Consider the following 19,982-nt stretch of genomic DNA (forward strand, 5'->3'; position numbering starts at 1 on the left):
ACCATAGAAATCAGCCAAGGGCACGCTGTAGCAGAGCAGCAGGAGTCAGTTTGATATCTGGAGATGGTTGTGACTGTCACTTCTGTCTGCCTGCGGGTGCTATAAATCCTAGTGGGATGGCAACCATCGGTGGGCCATTCTGAATGGAGCAAGAGTAGTGCTAATGCATTTTCCTTATAAGAGTACTGTCCATGAGGTGTCTTCAAGAAGCAGGAGTAATGATGCTAGCACATCTAATGGCTATATTTTAGTCTCTGCAGTGTCTATGGTTTGGGGGTATTTTTTGTTTGTTTGTGTTTTGGTTTTCCCCCTGCAGATTCTGCTAACTATCAATAAGAACCTGAATAACTAGTTGAAACTATTATTAGTTATTATTATAACTATTAGCTATTATTATAACTATTAGTTATTATTATAACTTCATTAAGAGATAGTCTGGATAGGAAAAGTTCTTTATTTTCTTCTCACTTTGGGGAGTTAAAATAGCTGCATTTTAGAATATCTGTAGTTTCTGGCTGAGGATCTGGTAGAGCATTTTTAGAAGCCCCACTAGAAGACCTGCTTGGGTACGTGCTGTTTCACTCCAAAGATAGTACAGCAACTTAACTAGGATAAATATGTTTAATGTCTGCCAGATTTGTATTATTTTGGTTGCTAAGAAACTATAAATTGAACTTCGCGGGCTGAGTTGAAACCAGGAAAGAAATGGAATTGAGGGCCTCGGAGAAAAGGGAAAGTTGCCTTGTTCAAGACTGGATAGAAAATATAGTAGTGTCTTTGCAGGTTTACAGAAGCAAGTTTCTGTCAGAAGCTTTGCCTTACCAGGGCAATCGGCTCTATTTCTGGAAGAACACCTTTTGGTGGTCTGCAAAGTAGCAGTGTAACTTCTCGAGGAGCTCCTCTTAACAAGTGCAGGACATCCTAAACAGAAAGAAGAAATGTTATATTTCTGATGGGACAGAGTAAATCTTACCTGTCATTTTACCAACTGAGATGGAGAAAATTTGTATAGTGAATGCTATATTTCTCTCATACCAGAGGTATGAGGGCCAACATTCACGACTGAAGGATTGTCATACAAATGGACCATAGTTTATAGGTGAACATGTATCTAAAGTCAGTCCTATTTACAAACTTGCACTTTGCCATCATGCACATAGATTTAGGTTGATTCATTTTCTTTTCTTGAAGAAAACAGAATTTTCAGGAAAATTCATTCAAACCACATGTGGTAGTAACATCTTTTGTTAATTATTTCAGCATAGCTCCCCAAACTGTTGTATTCCAACAAAGAAAAATAAATCCATTTAATTTCTTTACTGAGCATAGAATTTCTCATTCCAGGTTAAAAACTTACACAGGACTTACCAATCTTGGTAGAAATTTGAATCTGGGGCATTATATTTAGCATGACATTACAAAGCACAAATGACCACAGGGTAAAATTGTTCCAATCATGCATAAAAGCAACAAAGATTCCAACTAATTAACAAGTGGTGTGCATCTAACAATAGAATTCATACATTAATGGTAGAAACTTAGAAATTAAATAGCAGATGAAATTCACTGTCAGAATTCATTTAGAACGGAAATTCTACGTAGGAGTTCTAGAGAAGAATCCTACACAGAAATCGGATTAATTGTATGCAAATTCTGCCTCCCTCTGGTGATAATTAAGTTTAAATGCATTGTCCTTATTAACCTGTTACCCAGATGGAGCCCCAATAATAACACTTCCTGCTACCTGATACAGGAGCCCTTTGAGAGGTTTCCCATTCACAGCTAAAATGACATCTCCAACTTCAATTTCTCCATTCTCTTCCGCTGGCTGCCCTGGAAACAGTCTTTTGATCCTGACAATAGCTCCTCCAAGGTGTTCACAAGCATCTCCTTCCATCTGCAGAACACTAAATCCAAGGCCTCCAGAATTCTTGGTTAATTTCACTTCAAATGTGTTATCTGCTCAAATCAGAGATTGGGAAAAAAGTGGGAACCATGGCATATGTACCCCCTGAGGAGCCAAAATAAACTATACTCTCAAAAGACTTTTTACCTGTGTGCTGCAGGGGTAGATCTACTAATAATAAAGTCAAAAGAAGGTTTGGGTGTTCCTTTATCTTATGTAAGTCTTTGAAATCTCACAGTCAGAATAGGGAGAACTGGAATCTATTCCACCACGTGCTCACAGTCTGGTACCAGCCCATAAAGGGAAAAGCTTTTTGTACCAACACAAAGAGATTCACATGCTATCTTTTTATGATATTCTTCTGTAAGTGTTGCATAGATTTTACTCTTCTGTAGTTAGTTCAGGCCTTTCCCAAACACCATGCTTGTAGCTGAATTCCAGTGGAGTAACTGCCCCATGGAAAAGTATGGTTCAGACTTGGTGCTTATGAGACAACCTTCAGTTAATGATACAGCATTTATTTGTTGGGTAAATTCTGTGTAAGTGATCTCTAAATCTTGTGCTTTTGAGAAATTAAGTGGTGAGTCTCCAGTTCCCTCCAGCTTCATCACTGTCAGAGCATCATCAGCTGTGCTGGTGAGGCTCTCCCTGGGTAACAGCCTGGCCACATCCACACAGCTGCTTCCTGCCCGAGACTGCTGTGGGGTACAGACAGTGTGTCCCTTGCCAGCCCAGTCTCACAAAGGCTGAGAGATACAGTAGTGATGACTAGGGTAAATTCAGCTATATCTAGCCTCTATAACTCCATGAACATTAGAAATATATTTTTCAGAATTGATTTTTGATTATGTCATTAATATTGAATATTATAATTCTATTCAGTGTACGGTTTTCCTTCCAACCCAAAGAAATTTCATAGAATTATTTTCATTCATTCCTTTCCTGTACATCGTAGGAAGTCACCCTGAGTTCCTTCTTTATCACTTACCATCTGTCAAAAAGCAGCAGTCCTTGGTGCCATCTGTGAGGGATGTTGCCACAGAAACAACTGCACATTGGTCCTCCTTTCTGTCATTAGCAGTCTGACAAGGCTCTGTGAATTGGTAGTTTCCCCTTTCTAGAACCAGTCTGGCAATCTAAAACAGTGATAAACAGGTTCCAGTTACACAGGACACAGTGGGTCCTAAGCCTTTTTTCCTTTTCTGTTTAGAGGAATAGGGTTGGAGCAGAGGGAGGGATGGTTCTTTTGGCCAAGATTGGCTACTGTGCTTCATACCAGTTTAGTGTACTGTGTATCTTATTGATCTCTGCTCTTGCACAAACCTGGCCAGATTTCTTAAGGTGCTCCACAGCCTGTTTGTGGGTGATGCCACAGAGGCTGATGCCATCTACTTCCAGCAGACGATCACCTGAGGTAAAAAAAAAAAGAACATCCAGTTGCTTTGATGTTCAGGTTCAGAGGGTGTAAACCTTGAGGCTGCCCACGTTACAATAGGTCTTCTTTCTTACATGTGTCAAATTAATATTAATTCATAGGAAAGCAATACTGCTTGCTGCACAGCACTCTATAACCAGCAGCTCAAGCATTCCAGGGTATTCTGTAAGTAAATGCAGTGATAGCATCTGGTTAGCACAGTAACAATGATGTCAGAGTCACTAGCCTGATGGCAGCCACAGAAGGTAACTCTACAGTGTTGGTGTGAGGCTTCTGTTTTTTCAGTGGGATTCCTACATGTAGTACAGAGACAGGCTGAGGAATGATGGACCATATCTTACACTTTACAGTTGTAGCACCTCCAATCCCAAATGTGTTCCATTGTTCACACTAACAGTGAACTCACTGCAGCCCAGGGTTTTATTGCCAGACATGTTACCTATCTTTATTTGTCCATCCTTATCTGCTGGTCCCCTGGGAATAATTGACTTCACATATATCCCACCATGACGCACACTGGTGTTAATTCCACCCTGCAAAACATGCCCACAGATTAGAGTCTTCATATATTCTTCCTGTGGTAAACATCAAAGCAACTTACACATGCATTGCAAAGTAACTGCTACAGGAATTGCTTTCTTCTTTAAATACTGGGGAAAAGGGAAAGAGGAAATTACTTCAAACCCCATTACTCTAAAACCTCATCTGGTTGTAATGTACTTCCATAGGCAGTAATCTTATTTTCTCAGGAAAATGCAATGTATTTCAATGTGACTACATAAAACTCTTTACTAAATGTTCATAAATTTCTCCCTATGCTCACATAAAATGGTCTTGCATCTTTCAGTTATTCTCTAACTCAGCTTCTAAGCTGTGCAATATCCATTCTTCAATTACTAATCTTTTGGACAATATATTAAGCATGGATCTGAACTTGAGCACTCAGAGAAATTTCAAATTAACCTAAGAATCATGTTCTGTCCATCTACATCCCCTGGCCAAATTCAGATGAAAAAGATGGCCCTTAATTTCTTCTGCAGACAATGAAATGGCTGTTGCTTTACATTCCATTTCAGCAAGGACTGTAGAGACATCTCAGCCTGGAGGGGTAAATTCAAATTAAATAGCTAGGACAAGGACTTGTTATCCAAATGTGGCAGATATTTCTTCTCTAGTCCCCCCGACCTTCTCTAGTCCTCCCTGACCAAACTCTGCTTTCAGTGGTAGGTTTTGTTCTCACATCAAGTCAGGACAAAAAGGGTTTGTACTGCCACGTGCTTTATGCCAGGACACTTCTTTCCCAGATGGTGTGGGTGAGAACCAGGCAATGAGCAGAGACAGTACTTCATGCCTTCTGTATCAATCAGTGGACACTTAGGTTCACAATGTGCCATGCTAACAGTTTCTGTTATCAGCCTATCTTCTCCTGTCTTTGTTCTCAGTCAGGTAACAATTTGACAGACAATTAAAGATTAACAGTGACACTTGCAGTCACACTGATTCCAAAAGTCCCATCTTCTTTAAGAAGCTCCACCGTGTAGACTTCCTTTGAGTTGGTTTCTGATGGAGATGGTAAGTGGGAAGAATCAGCTGCCTGTCTCAAAAATAAAAACTTTAATGAGATTACAGCATCTTGGTTTAGAAAGAAAGGGGGGAGGGGAATGAATTAAAAAAAATGAAGAGAGCATTTCCAGAAGATGTAAAAGGTTTGATCCTGCTGTCACTGTAAACCTGGAGCGATAGCATTTATATCTGATATTATTGGAAGCTTAAGCTAATGCTACTCAAAATGCAATCGTCTAAATGCACATAACCCGAGTATATATAGGGAGGATGTCTAGAAGTAGGAAATTAGACATGGCATGTTCTGGGACTGGTTTGAAAACTTAAAAGACTGCAAGAATATAATCAAAATTTTGTCCCTCCACTGGAAAAGGAAGGAGAATTTTTAAAACATTTTGTAGAACAGTTTCCCCATTTATTCACATACTTTAGATATGTCCATCATTTTGACATTTCCAATGTAATTTATTTCAAGGTTTTCTATCTCCTTTCCTTCACAATGACTTTCCCTTCTACATGTATCTGGTATGTTGTGTGTTGTGTGCTGGGTGTAACATTACTGAGCAGCATCAAAATCTCAGTTACCTCTATATCCAGGCTATTAGCTGAAGGAGCTGGAATCCTAGGGCTCAGTTTTGATGCTAAATTCCAAGGGAGAGTCTTCTCAAGTTCTGTATTTGTGTCCTGTTCTTTGGGGAGAGCTGTATGACAATCCTGAATCTTTTTTCTCCCACTGTCTACACAAGAGATCTCAGATCCACTAGTGCTGTTTCCTCTTGATAGATTCTTTTCTTCATTTAATCCTTCTTCATACATGTCTGTAAAGCCATACCAAAATAAAATATCGTTAAATGCAAGTAGCAAGTAAACTTGAAGAAAAATATTATTATAACCCAGCACAAGGGGACAAAGTAGCTACTTATTTCAACTGATTGTGAAATCAGATCTGTAAAATGAGTTAGTCAATGTAAAATGGAGCACTGCTATTGTACATGTTCAGAAATGTGTTTGCTTCCTCACTGCAGAGGACTATGCCTCTCTGTCAGTGAAAGAAATGCCAAAATTCCTGTAGTCTTCAGCGAGGCAGCCCATAATAGATTTTTTCACACTGATGTAGCAGAGACCTGCTACATGGTACCTACCAGAAGTCAACTATTTTAGTGTATGGTTTTTCTAACTGGCAGTCAGTAGCAGGAATGTAGTACTACATCCCAGTGCCCATTAGAGATGAGTGTCCTGAGTTAACCATTAGCATCCCAGAGCCAGCAGAGGCCTTTGCCTTTATACCTTTGGGTTGAGAGATGATGAGCTCCACTTCATCAGGAGAGTTCTGTATGATTTTAACTGCAGTATTAAATGAAACACCCTCCAGACTGATATTATTCACAGAGATGAGTCGTCCTCCTTAAGAAAAAAAAGATAAAAGCAAGAGAAAGCACATCTAAATAAGGAAATAAATCCAGAGAAGCTAACTTTAAACTATGCAAGTATTTTAATTCTAATTAAAAAGTGCAGAAAATGACCTGGTTTGATATTTCCAGCTCGGTCTGCAGGTCCCCCAGGGATAATTGAAGCGATAAAGATACCGAGGTCTAATTTTCCTACATTTTCTCCTCCAATAATTACAAAACCTGCAAAAACGAGATAGCATGAGAATGCAAACACTGGCAGTATTAAAAAAGATGAATCTTAGGAGCACAAAAGGCTCTTACTCCAGTGGCATACCTTTTGTACATGATCTGAAGGATGGGGAGCTTTGATTTACGGGGCATCAAGGTCTTGACTTGGGAGAGCTTTAAACTTACATTATAATTAAAGTGTGCTGGTGACTTTGATCACTACTTAGATGTGATTTCCCAATAATAACGTTTTCCTGGCTCAGTACTTCTAGAGACTCTAACTACTGTATTTCATGAGTCATGAACTAGGTGGACCTGCAGCATTTAACACCTGCAGGAGGGAAATGGTATAAAAGCTCATGAGGTAAATTTGAACGTCATTCATGCAAACAGGAAACCTGAGGAGGGCCATGAAAGAGATCTAAGAAAATGAAATCTATTGTTCAGTAGTTCAGTTTCACTATCCTAACTCTGACTATTGAAATATATTCTTCTCACTTCTGTAATAGTTGAATTTGGGATTAGGATGTTACACACAGACCTGCACCATTTATAAATTTGATTTTTAATTGTATTAATGGTCATTTGTAAAACATGATGGTCTGAACTTCTGAAGTCATCCACAAGAACTCGATACAGTGTGATTAAGGTATTATATAACAAAAATATTATCCAGATAATAATCCAAAAGTTGGGAAACATTTATGCAAAGTTGGTGTAAATATTTTACACTCTCACAGGCACCACCTGTAAGGTCTAAGATAAATAAAATGAGTACATGTGTATTTCAGATACAAAACTAAAACCGTGGTTTTCTCAATCTACTCTTAGCACTTGGTTCCTTTGGTCTCTGTGGCCTTATTTAATCCTCTGAAAATGTCATGGTCTTGATTTTTGTTCTTAGTCCTTTTCAGTCCTGGAAATTCTGAGTCCTTCACAAAGATTGGTACTCTTACTCTATAAGAAGAATAAATGGACTAAAGGATTTTACAGTCTTGCCCAGCCTGAGTTAGCAAGCATCAGTGTTAGCACCGGGACCTGATAGTCCCAGTAACAAACAAAACATTTATGTTCCTTACTTACCAAATCCATTCTTAGGGTCACGTTTTAGGCTGACACATATGATTTCTCTTTCTAGACCACTTAGCAAAACTTCCTTTTGGGTGGCTGGTGATCCAGGTGCTGCAGAAACAAAACAGCTAGAATAAATGTAGATTAATGCTAGGAGACAGCATGCTGGGAATATTCATGTAGTATGCAAAACTAAGGCTTCAAAATTAATATATGTTTTATCCTTGACTTCAACATTACTGTTACTTTGAATCAATCTAATTCTGGAAGGAAGCTCAAACAAGTGTTCAGAAGTTTTCATTCTTTCTAAAAAACTTTACAGAGCTGTGCGACTTTGTCCTACAATGTTCCTTTCTGGGACAATATATGTTTTTCTGCAATGTTTTTATTAAGATTAGAATATTTAAAGAGTCAAGCATGTAGTGCCCATTGAACCTGAGGGTGATTTGGACACAAAATCTCCTGTGGGCTCTAGCCTTAGGCCCTGTGGGACCTGAAGGTGCAATCCAACCAACACTGATTGCAACGGTGACTACTTAACATTGGGCAACTGCCACAGTGTGTTTATAGTAGTGTTCTAATTTTTAAATAGACTAACCAGATAAGCATAACTTCATGTTCCATAGATTGGCTCCCCATGTGCCTGCAGTCTGGCTTCTGATAGAAAATTAGATATTCAGTCCTTAGTATCATGCAAGTGCAAGAGCAGAGTAAAGACCTGGAGCCTATGCTGCCTCATGCATTATTTATTGAGTTGTAGATCTCAGTTTTGAACCAAACAATGACCTCTGAGCACAGGGATATTGTACCATGCAAGAGTCTCTGGGTATACTGAACTACGTCTCTGTAGAGCATTAGGCACCATTATAGAATCATTTTACCACCAAGTCCCTTACCACTGAACCTGATGCAAAGTGGGACTTAAGGGGAAGAAAACAGCTTGTCTTGCTAAACTCTGGACTAATTTCCAGGATTAGAAGGAAAAAAAGACAGTCTTTAATCTGTAAGTAAAATACATGTTGGTCTCCTTCTATTTAAACAATAAACGTGGAAGGGTACTGTCTCTCTTTATGATTAATATACTCACCACTGATAGTGTTCTGAGTTGAATGGATAGAGAGAAAATCATAACTCCTTTGCTTTCCATTCAAATTGATGTGCATTTCTGACTGGGATAGCCCTGATAGAGACCTGCAGGGCAGGAAAGGAAGACTGTTACAATAAAAAAATCAGCAGTGGTATTTGTCAGAGCCGAATTGGGAATGCACAGGTTTATAGCCTTTCAATGAGTATTCTGATTTCTGGGACATATTTCATTTTAGGGGAGAAGTGGTTTATCCTTGCCAGCATTTACTTCCAAATAACAACTGCCATTAGACCACTCATCATGACTGATTCCTCCTGTGTTTTGCTCTGAGCTGACAGCATGTATCAGGAAAACACAGCATAGCTTCCCCATCATTCATTTAGTCCATTTAGACAAAACCATGTCTGAAAGTTTTTCTGGTAGTTCATGTTCTCCTCGACTCTATTCTAACTCTTAGTGCTCTAAAAGGCACTAGAATTCATCTTGAGGCTGTGCAGCTATAGTAACCACCTACACAGGTGAATGCACCAAAACAAAGAGGAGAAGTTCTTGAACTGTTCCCTATGAATTGCACATTTGGACATGGAGGAATCAACTAAGTAATGATCTCTGCATTCCTGCTCAAAACCAGCTCCTGATGGTTTTTTAATTCACATACCATAATTTCCAGTGAAGATACAGACATTGAAGATTTTACCTTTATTCTTCCTCATTTTTATACTTCCTCATAACCCAATAAATGGTTTATTCTTGAGTCTGGTACAAATTTAAATGTCATTCTTTTTCAAGTTGTTCTCTCTTAGTCTATTAACTTCGTGCCTGCATTTGCAGTACTGCTGGCACCATGGAGCCCCAGACCTTTTGGTGTGACCACAGTAAGAACTTTAAAAAAAATAGTTTATGCCTGAGTCTTACACATGTTCAGAGAGAAAAGGCAAACCTACCTGCCAAGGTTGCTTTTGTGTCTAGTCCTATTGTTGGTTTCCACGCTGAGGTTATCACAAGATTTGCTCATCATCCCAGCAGAAAGGTTTTCCAGGTTTGCGCCATAGAGCACATTCTCTGAGCGAGACAGTCTCTGAATAAGGGCAAGGTGTTCACGCTGAGCTGCATACGCAGAATTCGATTTGTCTATTTCCACAAATTTACTGTCCTCTGAATGAGAAGCAAGAGAAGGGAAGCAAAGATAAATCCACTGATATTATTGCATTTTTTAAGCTTAAAGTAAATTTAAATGTTTTGAATATGCCAGCAAAAAATTACAGCTATATTGGTTCTTTTATCCTTTATATTACAGATATATTTGTTCTTTTATCCTTAAGGATACCTAGGCCTTGGGGTGAGTAGAAGGAGTTTTCTTTCATAAAAAGCATATGCTGCATTTAGGTTTAATTTCTGTGAATTATACTACAAATGCATTTTCCACAAAGACAGGTGAAATGTACAACCCTATATAATTTAAACCTGAATATTTCTGTGAAGTGTATTTTGTAAATGATTGGTGTATAAGAAACATCTGTCTTTCAGAGTCTGAATTATCCAGGTTGGTAGTTTCTCATCCTTCACAGGCCTTCCACTCCAGCATATTTATATCTGGGAAGATAGGAACTCTAGGAACATGTGCTCTCCAAAGTTCAGAGAGACACCAAGGAACTGAGTCGTTTGCACAAGTGAAGTCAAATGGGGACCATCTTGGTGGTAACACTTGCTGTCCAGTTTTCTATCTTTCTGTGAAATCTACTACTTGCTTAATGATGTCTGGACTCTGCTATATAAAAATCTGTCCTCTCAAAAGATTTCATTTTTCTGAAACAAGGCGGTGATGAAGAAGATATTCATTGGGTAGGCTTGAGAGGGGACTTGGAGGATGGAGAGACAGCAGGAAATTGGAGACACATTGAAAAATAAAACAAAAACTCGGCTTGATACAGACTAGCACAAACATAGGCTTAAAATGTACCTGATGAGGTTTGACGAAGTTGCCTAGAATTCATCTGTGCATTGAATTTGTGCTGGGCAGAGCAGAGGTCCAGTAGGTATTTACATGTCTTTGCTGTATCAGTAATGAAGGTGTGTTTCTTACCACTGAAACTGCTTTCAATCATGAATTTTTTTCTCTGAAGAGGATAAAAAAGCACAGGTTGCTTTATATATCAGTCATTACACTGAGGCACTGACAGTTCATTTATATAATCTTGTTGGTTTGTTCAGTTGTATTTATGCCTGACTGCATCCCTTTTGTTCTCAGTAAATGACTGTTGTAAATTCAGCACTTGTAAGCCAGGTGTCTGTCATTGGGATCAGAACTCTTCTATGTCAAAAGTCAAGAACCTTAGGACATTGAATGCAGTGATAGCAGGTTGCTAAAAATGAAAAATTTGGCCCTACAGATGTTAAAATTATTAAACAAATTTAATATGAGAAGGAACATATCTTCAAGGGGGAGAAGGACCATTTTTGGAGAGCAAACAAGCTGGGAAATGTGTGATCCAGTTTGACACCTAAACTGTACAACAGTACATTGATATACCTCTAATGTCAAAATCCCATGTAGAAATGGGTCACAGTCTTATCACCAATACTCATTTGTTAACAGTCTTCAATATACTAAGAGATGAGGGTGGGAATAATGAGATCTGGAAAGTGGAAGACATCATCCCATGACCTGATGTAGGCATAAAAACAGAAGAAAAGAGCAGTAAAGACAAGAGAGGAATGGATATGGAACATGCTGTGGAGAGATTTGGCATAGTCTCTGTAATAGTCAGCACCAGATTATTCAATTTTATAGTAATTTGTCTTTGGCCTTGGCATAAATACTGCAGAACTATACTTCACAAAGAACTCAGTATGTTCATATGCACATCCAGATCCAGCTTTGATTTTAAACTCTTTTCAGAAAGGACTCGCCCATACAGAGTGAATCTAATTCTTGTTCTGAATGCAATTAATTTATCAAAGCAACAGGAAGGCAGTAAAGAGATTCAGTTAGTTCCAACTCACATGAGCTGAAATTCTCTCTGTTTCACGCCACTGAAATCTTAAACTGGCAATTCTTGTGTGATTTTTGTTCTCATAGACGATGATGCCTTTGGCACAGATTCCCAGGATGATGTCCCCTTCTGTCCCTTTCTTCTCTTGGGACACACGATAGAATAACACTCCATATTCAGGAAGCTGCTGAGTCACCTTTAGAGAAAAAGTGCTTTTACCATGCCTTACTCAGAAAGATTCATGGGAAGAAAGGTAGATAGAGGAGAAAATGCTTCTGAGTGTCTGAGGAGCCAGTGTCTGCCCCTGCCATCTAACCATGCAGGGGATATTCTGAGAAACTCACCCAGAGGTTCTGGGTGTTCATGTTTGTCTTTCTACCTCCTGTACTTGGCCACAAAAGTGTTAAAATGTGACTCAGACACATTACAGAACTATGGAATATGACTGGGATTTACTGTCTGATCTGCAGACCAATGTGAGTTTATCCTAAAAACCCTACATTTTCTTTCTGGGAAGCTAATGTACAATCCTCAAATGACTTTTCAATTGTGAACAGAGCTTTTCAGTGACCAAAATAAAACACTTTAAGAAGATCTGTTTTCTCAGAAAGTAACCAAAGTACAAATGTTCAGGTCCTGAAAACTGGGGCATCTATAATCACTAGATGAATCTGGGTTTTAATTTTTAATCCCTTTCATATTTGGAATTTACATGTTCTTGCCATGGGGTCTGTCTTTCTTACTTTCTATGATGAGTTGGCTCCTTCTACAGATTTATTCATTGAAACAGATACTAACAAAGCTGCTTTTTCTTCATGGGATTTGCCACACATGATGGGACTGTCATTAAGGCTAAGCTTCTATCTATTTCTTCAATTGCACTGACAGTGTTAGATGAGGAACTAATATAATTAAATAGCAACTAAACTAAGATGATGCTATAAATACCAGCATGGGGCACTGCAGCAAAATGACTACTGGTATTTATCCATTATCTAATCCCTGATATTTTTCATTTGATGGAAAGCAAAGAGGTTTGGGGAGAAAGAGAAACTAGCAGGAAAAAAGTGAAATCCCACATCATCATGACACTTTAGAGCCCTAGAGAAATAGTCAAGTGAGAAAATACTTCAGATAATTCCTTCCTCCCTTCCAGGGCTCACAGATACTTTTAAACAAACAATTGCTACATGTTTAGGAAGTGGCTGAACAGCTGCTGTAATTTCAGAAGTCAAAAAAGTGCTTATTCTCATGTTTTATAATCTTCTGGAGCCCAGACATGTTGGTAACATGCCAAAAATTTACATCAAACCTTAGAATGCTGCAAATACACCAAAACGTGCTATAAAAACTCTCAGTGATAAGTGACACTATCTACAGCAGAATGAAATTCTGAGGTTTTTGTTGACTATTCAAATTTTTTCACCATATCTAAAATCCACTGTGTCAGGCAAGAAGAAAATAGACAACGTTAAATAGAGAGGGGCTTTCTGCCTCAAAATTAATAAATAGTGTTTGAGGTATGGCAAGTTACCTTTAAAAACTCCAGTTCAGCTTCATCCTCAAATAGGGAGCGATTCATGCGATGTAATTTAGCAAGCTCTCGCTGTACGTATGCCAGGGTCATTTTCTCTATTCGACTGGCTGGGACGTAGTCTTCAACACGAAAATAGCTCTTCCCATGCATCTGGGGGAGAAAAAATTGAAAAAACAAAAAGATAGGAGCCTTTTGTTCTTTCTTGACTTTTCTTGTTCATTGCATTTCATTTCCGGGGTGAACCATATGCAGAAGTCACCCTGCTGCCATTTCCCAAAGGAAAGTGGGAACAGCATGTGGTGCCCTGACAGCCAAATTGCCTCTTGCCCCTGTGCTCAGGCAGATGCTAAAACTTCTTTGGGCAGAGGGGAGAAAGGAGCTGGGCCTGCAGGTGTGTCCTGCTCTTAGAGCTGACAGCTACAGCTGCATCAGTACAATCTACAGTGGGGGACCCCTTGCCATGGGGGATCTGACCACTCAGAGTTCAATCAACAGAGCTATCCTGATTTACATAGGTGAAGATATGGAAGCCAACATAAATGGGTGTTTTCTTTACACTTGAAAACTAGGACAGCTAGTTCAGAGATGCAGAGACCTCCCTGTCTTTGCGGCTTGTGGATCTGAGCCTACACATAAGATAGCTGTGAATTCTGAAGTGTGCCTTTGCTTTTGTCTTCCTTATTTACTAATCTCTTGAAGCCCCTCTGTGCATCCAAGCTGGGCCTGTGTTGGAAAATTTCTACAGATTTTCTGGAGTTTCTAGGATATATTATCAATTATAGGACCTAGACTCTCTCATCATTCTGCCACATTCCCTGGTAAATTCACCTGGCTCATTACTACTCTATAATCAGGAATATTTTAATAATTTTTATAATTGAGTCTGAAGGACTTATCTGGAGGACTTAACTGAAGTTCTCTGCTATTCACATTTCTTCTTTAAACTCTATGTCACAAACAAAAGCTGCAAAAGTTGTAGAGAGAGACCTCTGAGATATACTGTATTATTTCTGCACACCTCAGAAGCATAATTGCCAAGCTCTGCCTGTAAAGCCAAAGCGCCGAGTTTCAGGGCAGTCTCATCACTGCAATATAATCGCTCCTCCAAAATATCTTTACGAAGCTGCAGGTAAAACTGATGCCTTGTCAAGCCATGCCTGGAATAGAAAAGGATTTAGGAACTCAGGAGGAGCTTTGGATAGTATCTCTAAATGCTACTGGTTTTCCTTCAGTCAGCAGAATTTTGCACTTACTGAATAACATTAAAGTGGTTGACAAAGAATTTTATCCTTATAAAGAGAGTGAAATTAATGATGGACATTTTCTTCTTGGGTTGGTCATTCCAGCCATCTGGGGCCACTTTGTAGAGTTTGGTGTCCTCATCCAAAAAGAAGAATTCTTTACCTGAAATGAGAATTTTGGGCTCTGTGATAAACCTGGATATACTTCAGCAGCTTAGTTCTGCTGTCTTCATAGAGTGCATCACTAGCAATAAAAAATGAAATGGATTTGGGATGTCAGCTGAGATTTACTTCTCTGTGTCATGATTTAACTTATTCCTCATTTGATGTAGAACTTAGGACAGTATGTAATTTTGGATTACAAATGTTAGATGTTGGATTAGTATGGTATCTGAGAAATCACTCAAGGATTCATGGGGCTTGCATTCTTCTCACCACTCAGGTTCTGCACCCCTTTGTAATCCTCATGCCCTACACACAAGTTGTGCTCTTTCCCAGAGCCTCAGCTGTGCCTGCCATCAGAAGGGGACTGGGGAGATGTGGGTCTGGTAGATAACACAGCTGAGCCTGTATCCCACTTATATCTAGGAATAAGCACAGGCAGCCTTTCCCAGTGCAATGCTTCCTGGAATTTCTGCTGGAGCTACATGGCTGTGTTATTTGAGTGCAAGGCTGGGACACAGCCATTTCTGCCTGGGAGTATCAACCTGTAAATGTTTTATGGCTGTGCTGATGCACAGTCCTAGGGCAGACAGGCTTTACATGAGTGCAGTGCAGTTCAATCCAACATACCTTACTTCTGTGCAAGCTTTGTATCTGCTTCTACCTAAGGATCTTAAAGGATCTTTGAATGAGTTCTTGATGAATGATTCTTTGATGAATTCTTGAATGATTCTTTGATGAATTCTTACTGGAATTCATTGATAAAGTAACTATAGAGGCACTGAGGGACAGAGCTGTACTTAACTGTCTCATTACCTTTCAGGTAAGCCAAGCCAAAGTAGAAATGTTCCGCCAAGTTTGCATATGCCACCACAGTGTTGAAAACATCTCTTGCCTTGGTCTTGATGTCACATTGCACCTCAAGGCACTGCCCATTGAGTAGAATCACATTGAGATCCCTTTGGGACAAATAGGATTTCCCTTTTTTAGTCTAAGAACATGCAAGAAAGAATGAAGAATGAGTGCCAAGTACAAGCAGTGCAAGTTCCACAGCATTTTATTACTGAGGCTCACAAGTAGCCTGTCTCTATGCAACCTGATGGAATTGGGCACCACACCATGCTATTCTCTGTCTCCCTCTCATAAATTAATATCACAAACCTTTCTAATTTTCTTAAAACCCAAAGAATCACAACAAAACAGCTGAGCATACTCAAATTCTCCAGTCACCAGGGTTATTCTAGATTTGGGGCTAATTCCAAATTTGCTTTGCTCTCATTTTTACTGCTGTCTCTGTCAACTTTCTACCTTATCTTGATGAAAAGTAAAGCATGTGCTTGCAAGCTGGACAAGTTCCATACATTGGAACTAGATGTCATATTGCAGATTTGCTGTACCGTCTTTGTCTCATAGCTCTAGGGCTAAAGTGAGCATTCTTAGCCGAGAAGGATAAATTAAGCTTTTTTTGCACCAACAGAAATAACTAAAAAGCACTAATAATTAAAGCATATCCTTTCAAGTCTCAATACCTCTGCAGGAACTCCAGCTAGTTTTGAGAGGAGGACATGGAGAAAATGCTGGCTTGAGGCTCAGGTGCTACTTACAAAGAACCCTGACTAAAATGTCACTGGATTAGTTCTAGATTCTTAATGTTCATTCTTACCACAATTGATCCAGGCAGCTGTAAGGTCACGGGTGGCTCACTAGACAAAATAACAAATTCTGGACCTGAAAACTGCAAGGAGGCAATTTAGAAATTTAGTGAGTCTTCTTAATGGAATTAAGATCTTGAACACAAGTATCAATAAAACCCATTTCTATTGTTCTATATTCTGGGCCTAATTGACTTCAGTGTCTAATAAGGTGCAGATGTTGACTGATGGCTTCTCTCTGTTTGGGGTCTCTCCTGTGTGGACTCTCCAGGGTCTGAGTAGAGGTAAGCTCATGCTGAGACCTTTTCTTCTGTAAAGGCACTTAATCAAGATCCATTTCCTTTGCAAGGCACCTATTTTCATGACACTTATAGAAACTTAATTTATTCTGAGACCTTTACTCATTTGATTCCCAAATTCTCTGAGGACAGTCACAGACATGTAAACACATACATACACACTGCTGTGATTGAATAAACCCAGCTTCCCTATGAACTAAACTGGAATGCAGAGCTGCTTTCTTCCCCATAATAAGGGCTGACTGAAGGTTCTTATTAGTAGACATTGTATTCTTTTGTTTTAATTTCAAAAAACTTCAACAGTTTTAAGGTCTTTTTTTCTTGCTGAGTATCCACCTCAACTAATTTTATATATTGACTTTTCATCAGATACATCTATGCTTTTAGATCTCTTAAGCAGACAGAAAGAATTAAATGTCTTCAAGTAATAAGATGTGAATCCTTCCAGCTGTTCACCATGACTTAGTAACTTGACTTATTTAGATACTTAAAAAAAATAGTTTAATAATACTATGGTCCTACCAACAGACAATGCAGTCATTAAAGAGGGACTAACACTATGTTGTAACAGTTGCTGAACTCCTGTGAAAGGCTGTTATATTCCCCACAAAAACCATAATAAGAAAATTTAAAACAAAATTTATATGAGAAAAGATAATTTTCCAGAGTATCTAACCGAAGCTCTTGACCAAATTTTTGTCACTGGTCACTATTGAGGTTCTGAACTGGGAGGAGATGAAAGGGTTCATCAGCCTGAAACCTGTCCCTTCTAGTTCCACAACAGAAAACTCCATATGAAGGATCATGGTGGAGTTTTCTGTGATTCAGTTATTTCTGAATTTTTGCAATCCGGAAAAGATTGCAAAACAACGTACCATTTAAAGAAACATTATCCTTTCCATTTAACAGAGTCCTACCACAACTTAGCAAGTAGTAATAGGAGAACTACTGTCTGGGCACATTCACTGCCAGCCCATGCTTTCTGTCCAGACATGCACTGTAGAAAAATTTAACTCCTTTCAGCATCATTGGCTGGCAGACATTTGGGTAAAGTGTCTCTGTAAATTTTTTTGCTATTCTGAAGCTGCTGTGAAAGTGGTTGGTGAAAACAGTCCATATGGTGTTTGATGCTGGCAGAAATCATATGTAGGTCAGAGAGGTTTCAATTATGAGCTTTTGCATAGTCCTTATGAACAATTGCTTTCACTGCCTTCAGTTCTGACAGCACAACTGGATTATGCCTAATTTGGAGTCTGTCAATTTAGAATACTCATCTAATAAGATGAGTCAGTAGTTATTATGCACATCACTGTCAAACAAAAATTAGATGAGAGGCTTCTCTTTAGTGATATTTACTTGAAATCAGCTTATATATTTTTCATCATTCACCTTTTCCTTCCTGTGGAAGAAACATTTCTGTGATGCAGCAGCTGCTGAGTAGTCCTTTGTGGACACGGAGAAGGTGGAGCCCAAGCTCAGCAGGTTCTGTCGGCCGTTCCTCTGAGTTCCAGCCGGGATTTCTTCTACAGCGCTCACCGACCTCCAAGGGAAATGCCATAGTGAGGAAAATATAAAACATGCAGTCAACCCAACAGCGACCTGGGGACAGAGAGCTTAAGGTACGGTAACTACTGGAATACTATGAAGTCCAGGGCAATGTCTGCTATAAGCTCCTTAATGTTTCTTTAGAGAAAAAGAGAAATAATTTACCAGGAGTAATATTACTGGTGCCCGTTATAAATAAATCTTAACTCTGCTTTGATTCAATAGAGTCAGGTTTGTTTCTTTTCTTGATTTGGTGAGCCAGGTCCAGCGGGTTTAACTTTGGTGAAGCCAACAGGCAAAGACTGTAGCCTCATTCCCTTCTGGGAATTCTACAGGATGAAGCAAATTCCTCATTTATTATTTTCTCAAGAAAAAAGCTTCAGAAAGCCTTAACATTTGTTGTTTCATTATTCAGAATCTTCCAAGAATGGGAATTAAATTATTTGAATACTAATTCATTAGGATAAATTAACATCCTAGGTAACTGAGGGAATTTTCAATTTAATTAAGAAAAAGGTGTGTGAAATCTCAGATCAGAAAGCTCTCTTTGGTTTTAATGTAGAAAGTAATGGTGTTTTCCATGTGAGCATATATAGATGCTGTTGAACACATGTATAAATATAAGTGTATGTGTATAGTTAGACAAGTAGACAGAAACTTCTTTCTTGACAAAAGCAGCTACTATCCTGCAATCTCTTGTTGCAGTTTTACAGGTGTACTGGGATATCTCATATTGCCCAGATTATCATGGCTGATTTATCAGGAAGTTCAAACTGTTTACTTGGGACACATTTAATTGGGAGTTGATCTAAATTGAGCATTTCCTGTGGGCCTGAATTACTCATGTTAAAAGAAGAAACTCCTGTTTAACTGGGTCAGGAACCCAATTTAAATGGGATGACTGTAGGGATTACATGGTGCTTAACTGTGGGATTCTGGTCTTTGTGGTGCCTAGAGGCTGACAGTACTTACATCTCTTCTTCCTTTGGAAGCAGCCATGACTAGAGCTGCACGGTGCTAACACCCAGTCTAGAAAACTCTTGTTTGGCAGCAGTGGAGTTACCCTGGCTTTTGAAAAGGAGTTAGTATCAGCTGTACAATCCTCAGTTTTCTTTGCCAATGTCTACAGGGCTGCTGTCCATGCCATGGCTCAAATGAGGCTAATCCTCATGACAGAGCAGAGGTCTTTACTGCTGGTGACCCTGGGTTACCTGCAACTCTCAGGTACAGTGGTGGTGCAGGGCTGGGTATGACTGACACAAGTGAGAGAAATCAGTATAAGCACTGAAGTGGAAATGCAAATGAAAATTATACATTACATACATGGTCTGACATAAACCACTCCGGAACACTTAAGGTGTGACAGCACTTTAATGTGACAGCAAGGCAAGACCACATCCAAAATCTGAATGTGGACAAATAAGGACTCTGACAGAATGCCTTGACATGAAAAGTGATGACTATTCATACATTTTCAAAAGATTTTTCCCTTCATAAACTATATAATTAGTAAGGTTAGAAAAGACCTCTAAGATCATCAAATCCATCCTTTCACAGTCTCTGTGGAGCAGCTTCCCATCTGTTTCAGTCACAGAGGGCTAGTGCTGCTTCCCTGCCTGGTGCAGACACAGCTGGGGCAGCTGTTCTGGGTGGCCTGTGGTATCTGGCAGGACACAGTGGTGCAGAGTAAATGTAGAAATCCTGAATTTGTTTGGTATGTATTGTGCAGGGCCCAAGTTCCATTCACTGGAGCTTTTGGACTGTTCCACTTGGAACCAAACCAAGTATAGGTGAATATTATTTATTTATTCTACATAATAGAATAATATGTATTTATTAGTTATTCTATATAAATAGTATCTATAAGCAAAA

At 39.1% G+C, this 19,982-nt stretch overlaps 1 protein-coding gene across 1 annotated transcript in view; it reads right to left on the reverse strand.

Moving 5' to 3' along the window:
• FRMPD2 (FERM and PDZ domain containing 2) overlaps positions 1–19,982 on the reverse strand; it is a 62,092-nt gene that overhangs the window by 27,435 nt on the left and 14,675 nt on the right. Inside the window, exons 8-27 of the mRNA XM_058810973.1 lie at positions 18,206–18,248; positions 16,278–16,349; positions 15,431–15,605; positions 14,465–14,615; positions 14,230–14,368; positions 13,209–13,361; positions 11,685–11,870; positions 10,642–10,798; positions 9,626–9,836; positions 8,682–8,785; positions 7,607–7,705; positions 6,428–6,535; positions 6,192–6,308; positions 5,490–5,722; positions 4,831–4,935; positions 3,781–3,874; positions 3,230–3,315; positions 2,895–3,042; positions 1,745–1,959; positions 823–921 (exon numbers count right to left, since the gene is read on the reverse strand). Coding sequence (XP_058666956.1) covers positions 823–921; positions 1,745–1,959; positions 2,895–3,042; positions 3,230–3,315; positions 3,781–3,874; positions 4,831–4,935; positions 5,490–5,722; positions 6,192–6,308; positions 6,428–6,535; positions 7,607–7,705; positions 8,682–8,785; positions 9,626–9,836; positions 10,642–10,798; positions 11,685–11,870; positions 13,209–13,361; positions 14,230–14,368; positions 14,465–14,615; positions 15,431–15,605; positions 16,278–16,349; positions 18,206–18,248 — 2,695 coding nt within the window. The remainder of the gene's footprint in view (positions 1–822; positions 922–1,744; positions 1,960–2,894; positions 3,043–3,229; positions 3,316–3,780; positions 3,875–4,830; positions 4,936–5,489; positions 5,723–6,191; positions 6,309–6,427; positions 6,536–7,606; positions 7,706–8,681; positions 8,786–9,625; positions 9,837–10,641; positions 10,799–11,684; positions 11,871–13,208; positions 13,362–14,229; positions 14,369–14,464; positions 14,616–15,430; positions 15,606–16,277; positions 16,350–18,205; positions 18,249–19,982) is intronic.

Source organism: Ammospiza caudacuta, chromosome 9 (assembly GCF_027887145.1).
Source record: "Ammospiza caudacuta isolate bAmmCau1 chromosome 9, bAmmCau1.pri, whole genome shotgun sequence".
Lineage (NCBI taxonomy): Eukaryota > Metazoa > Chordata > Aves > Passeriformes > Passerellidae > Ammospiza > Ammospiza caudacuta.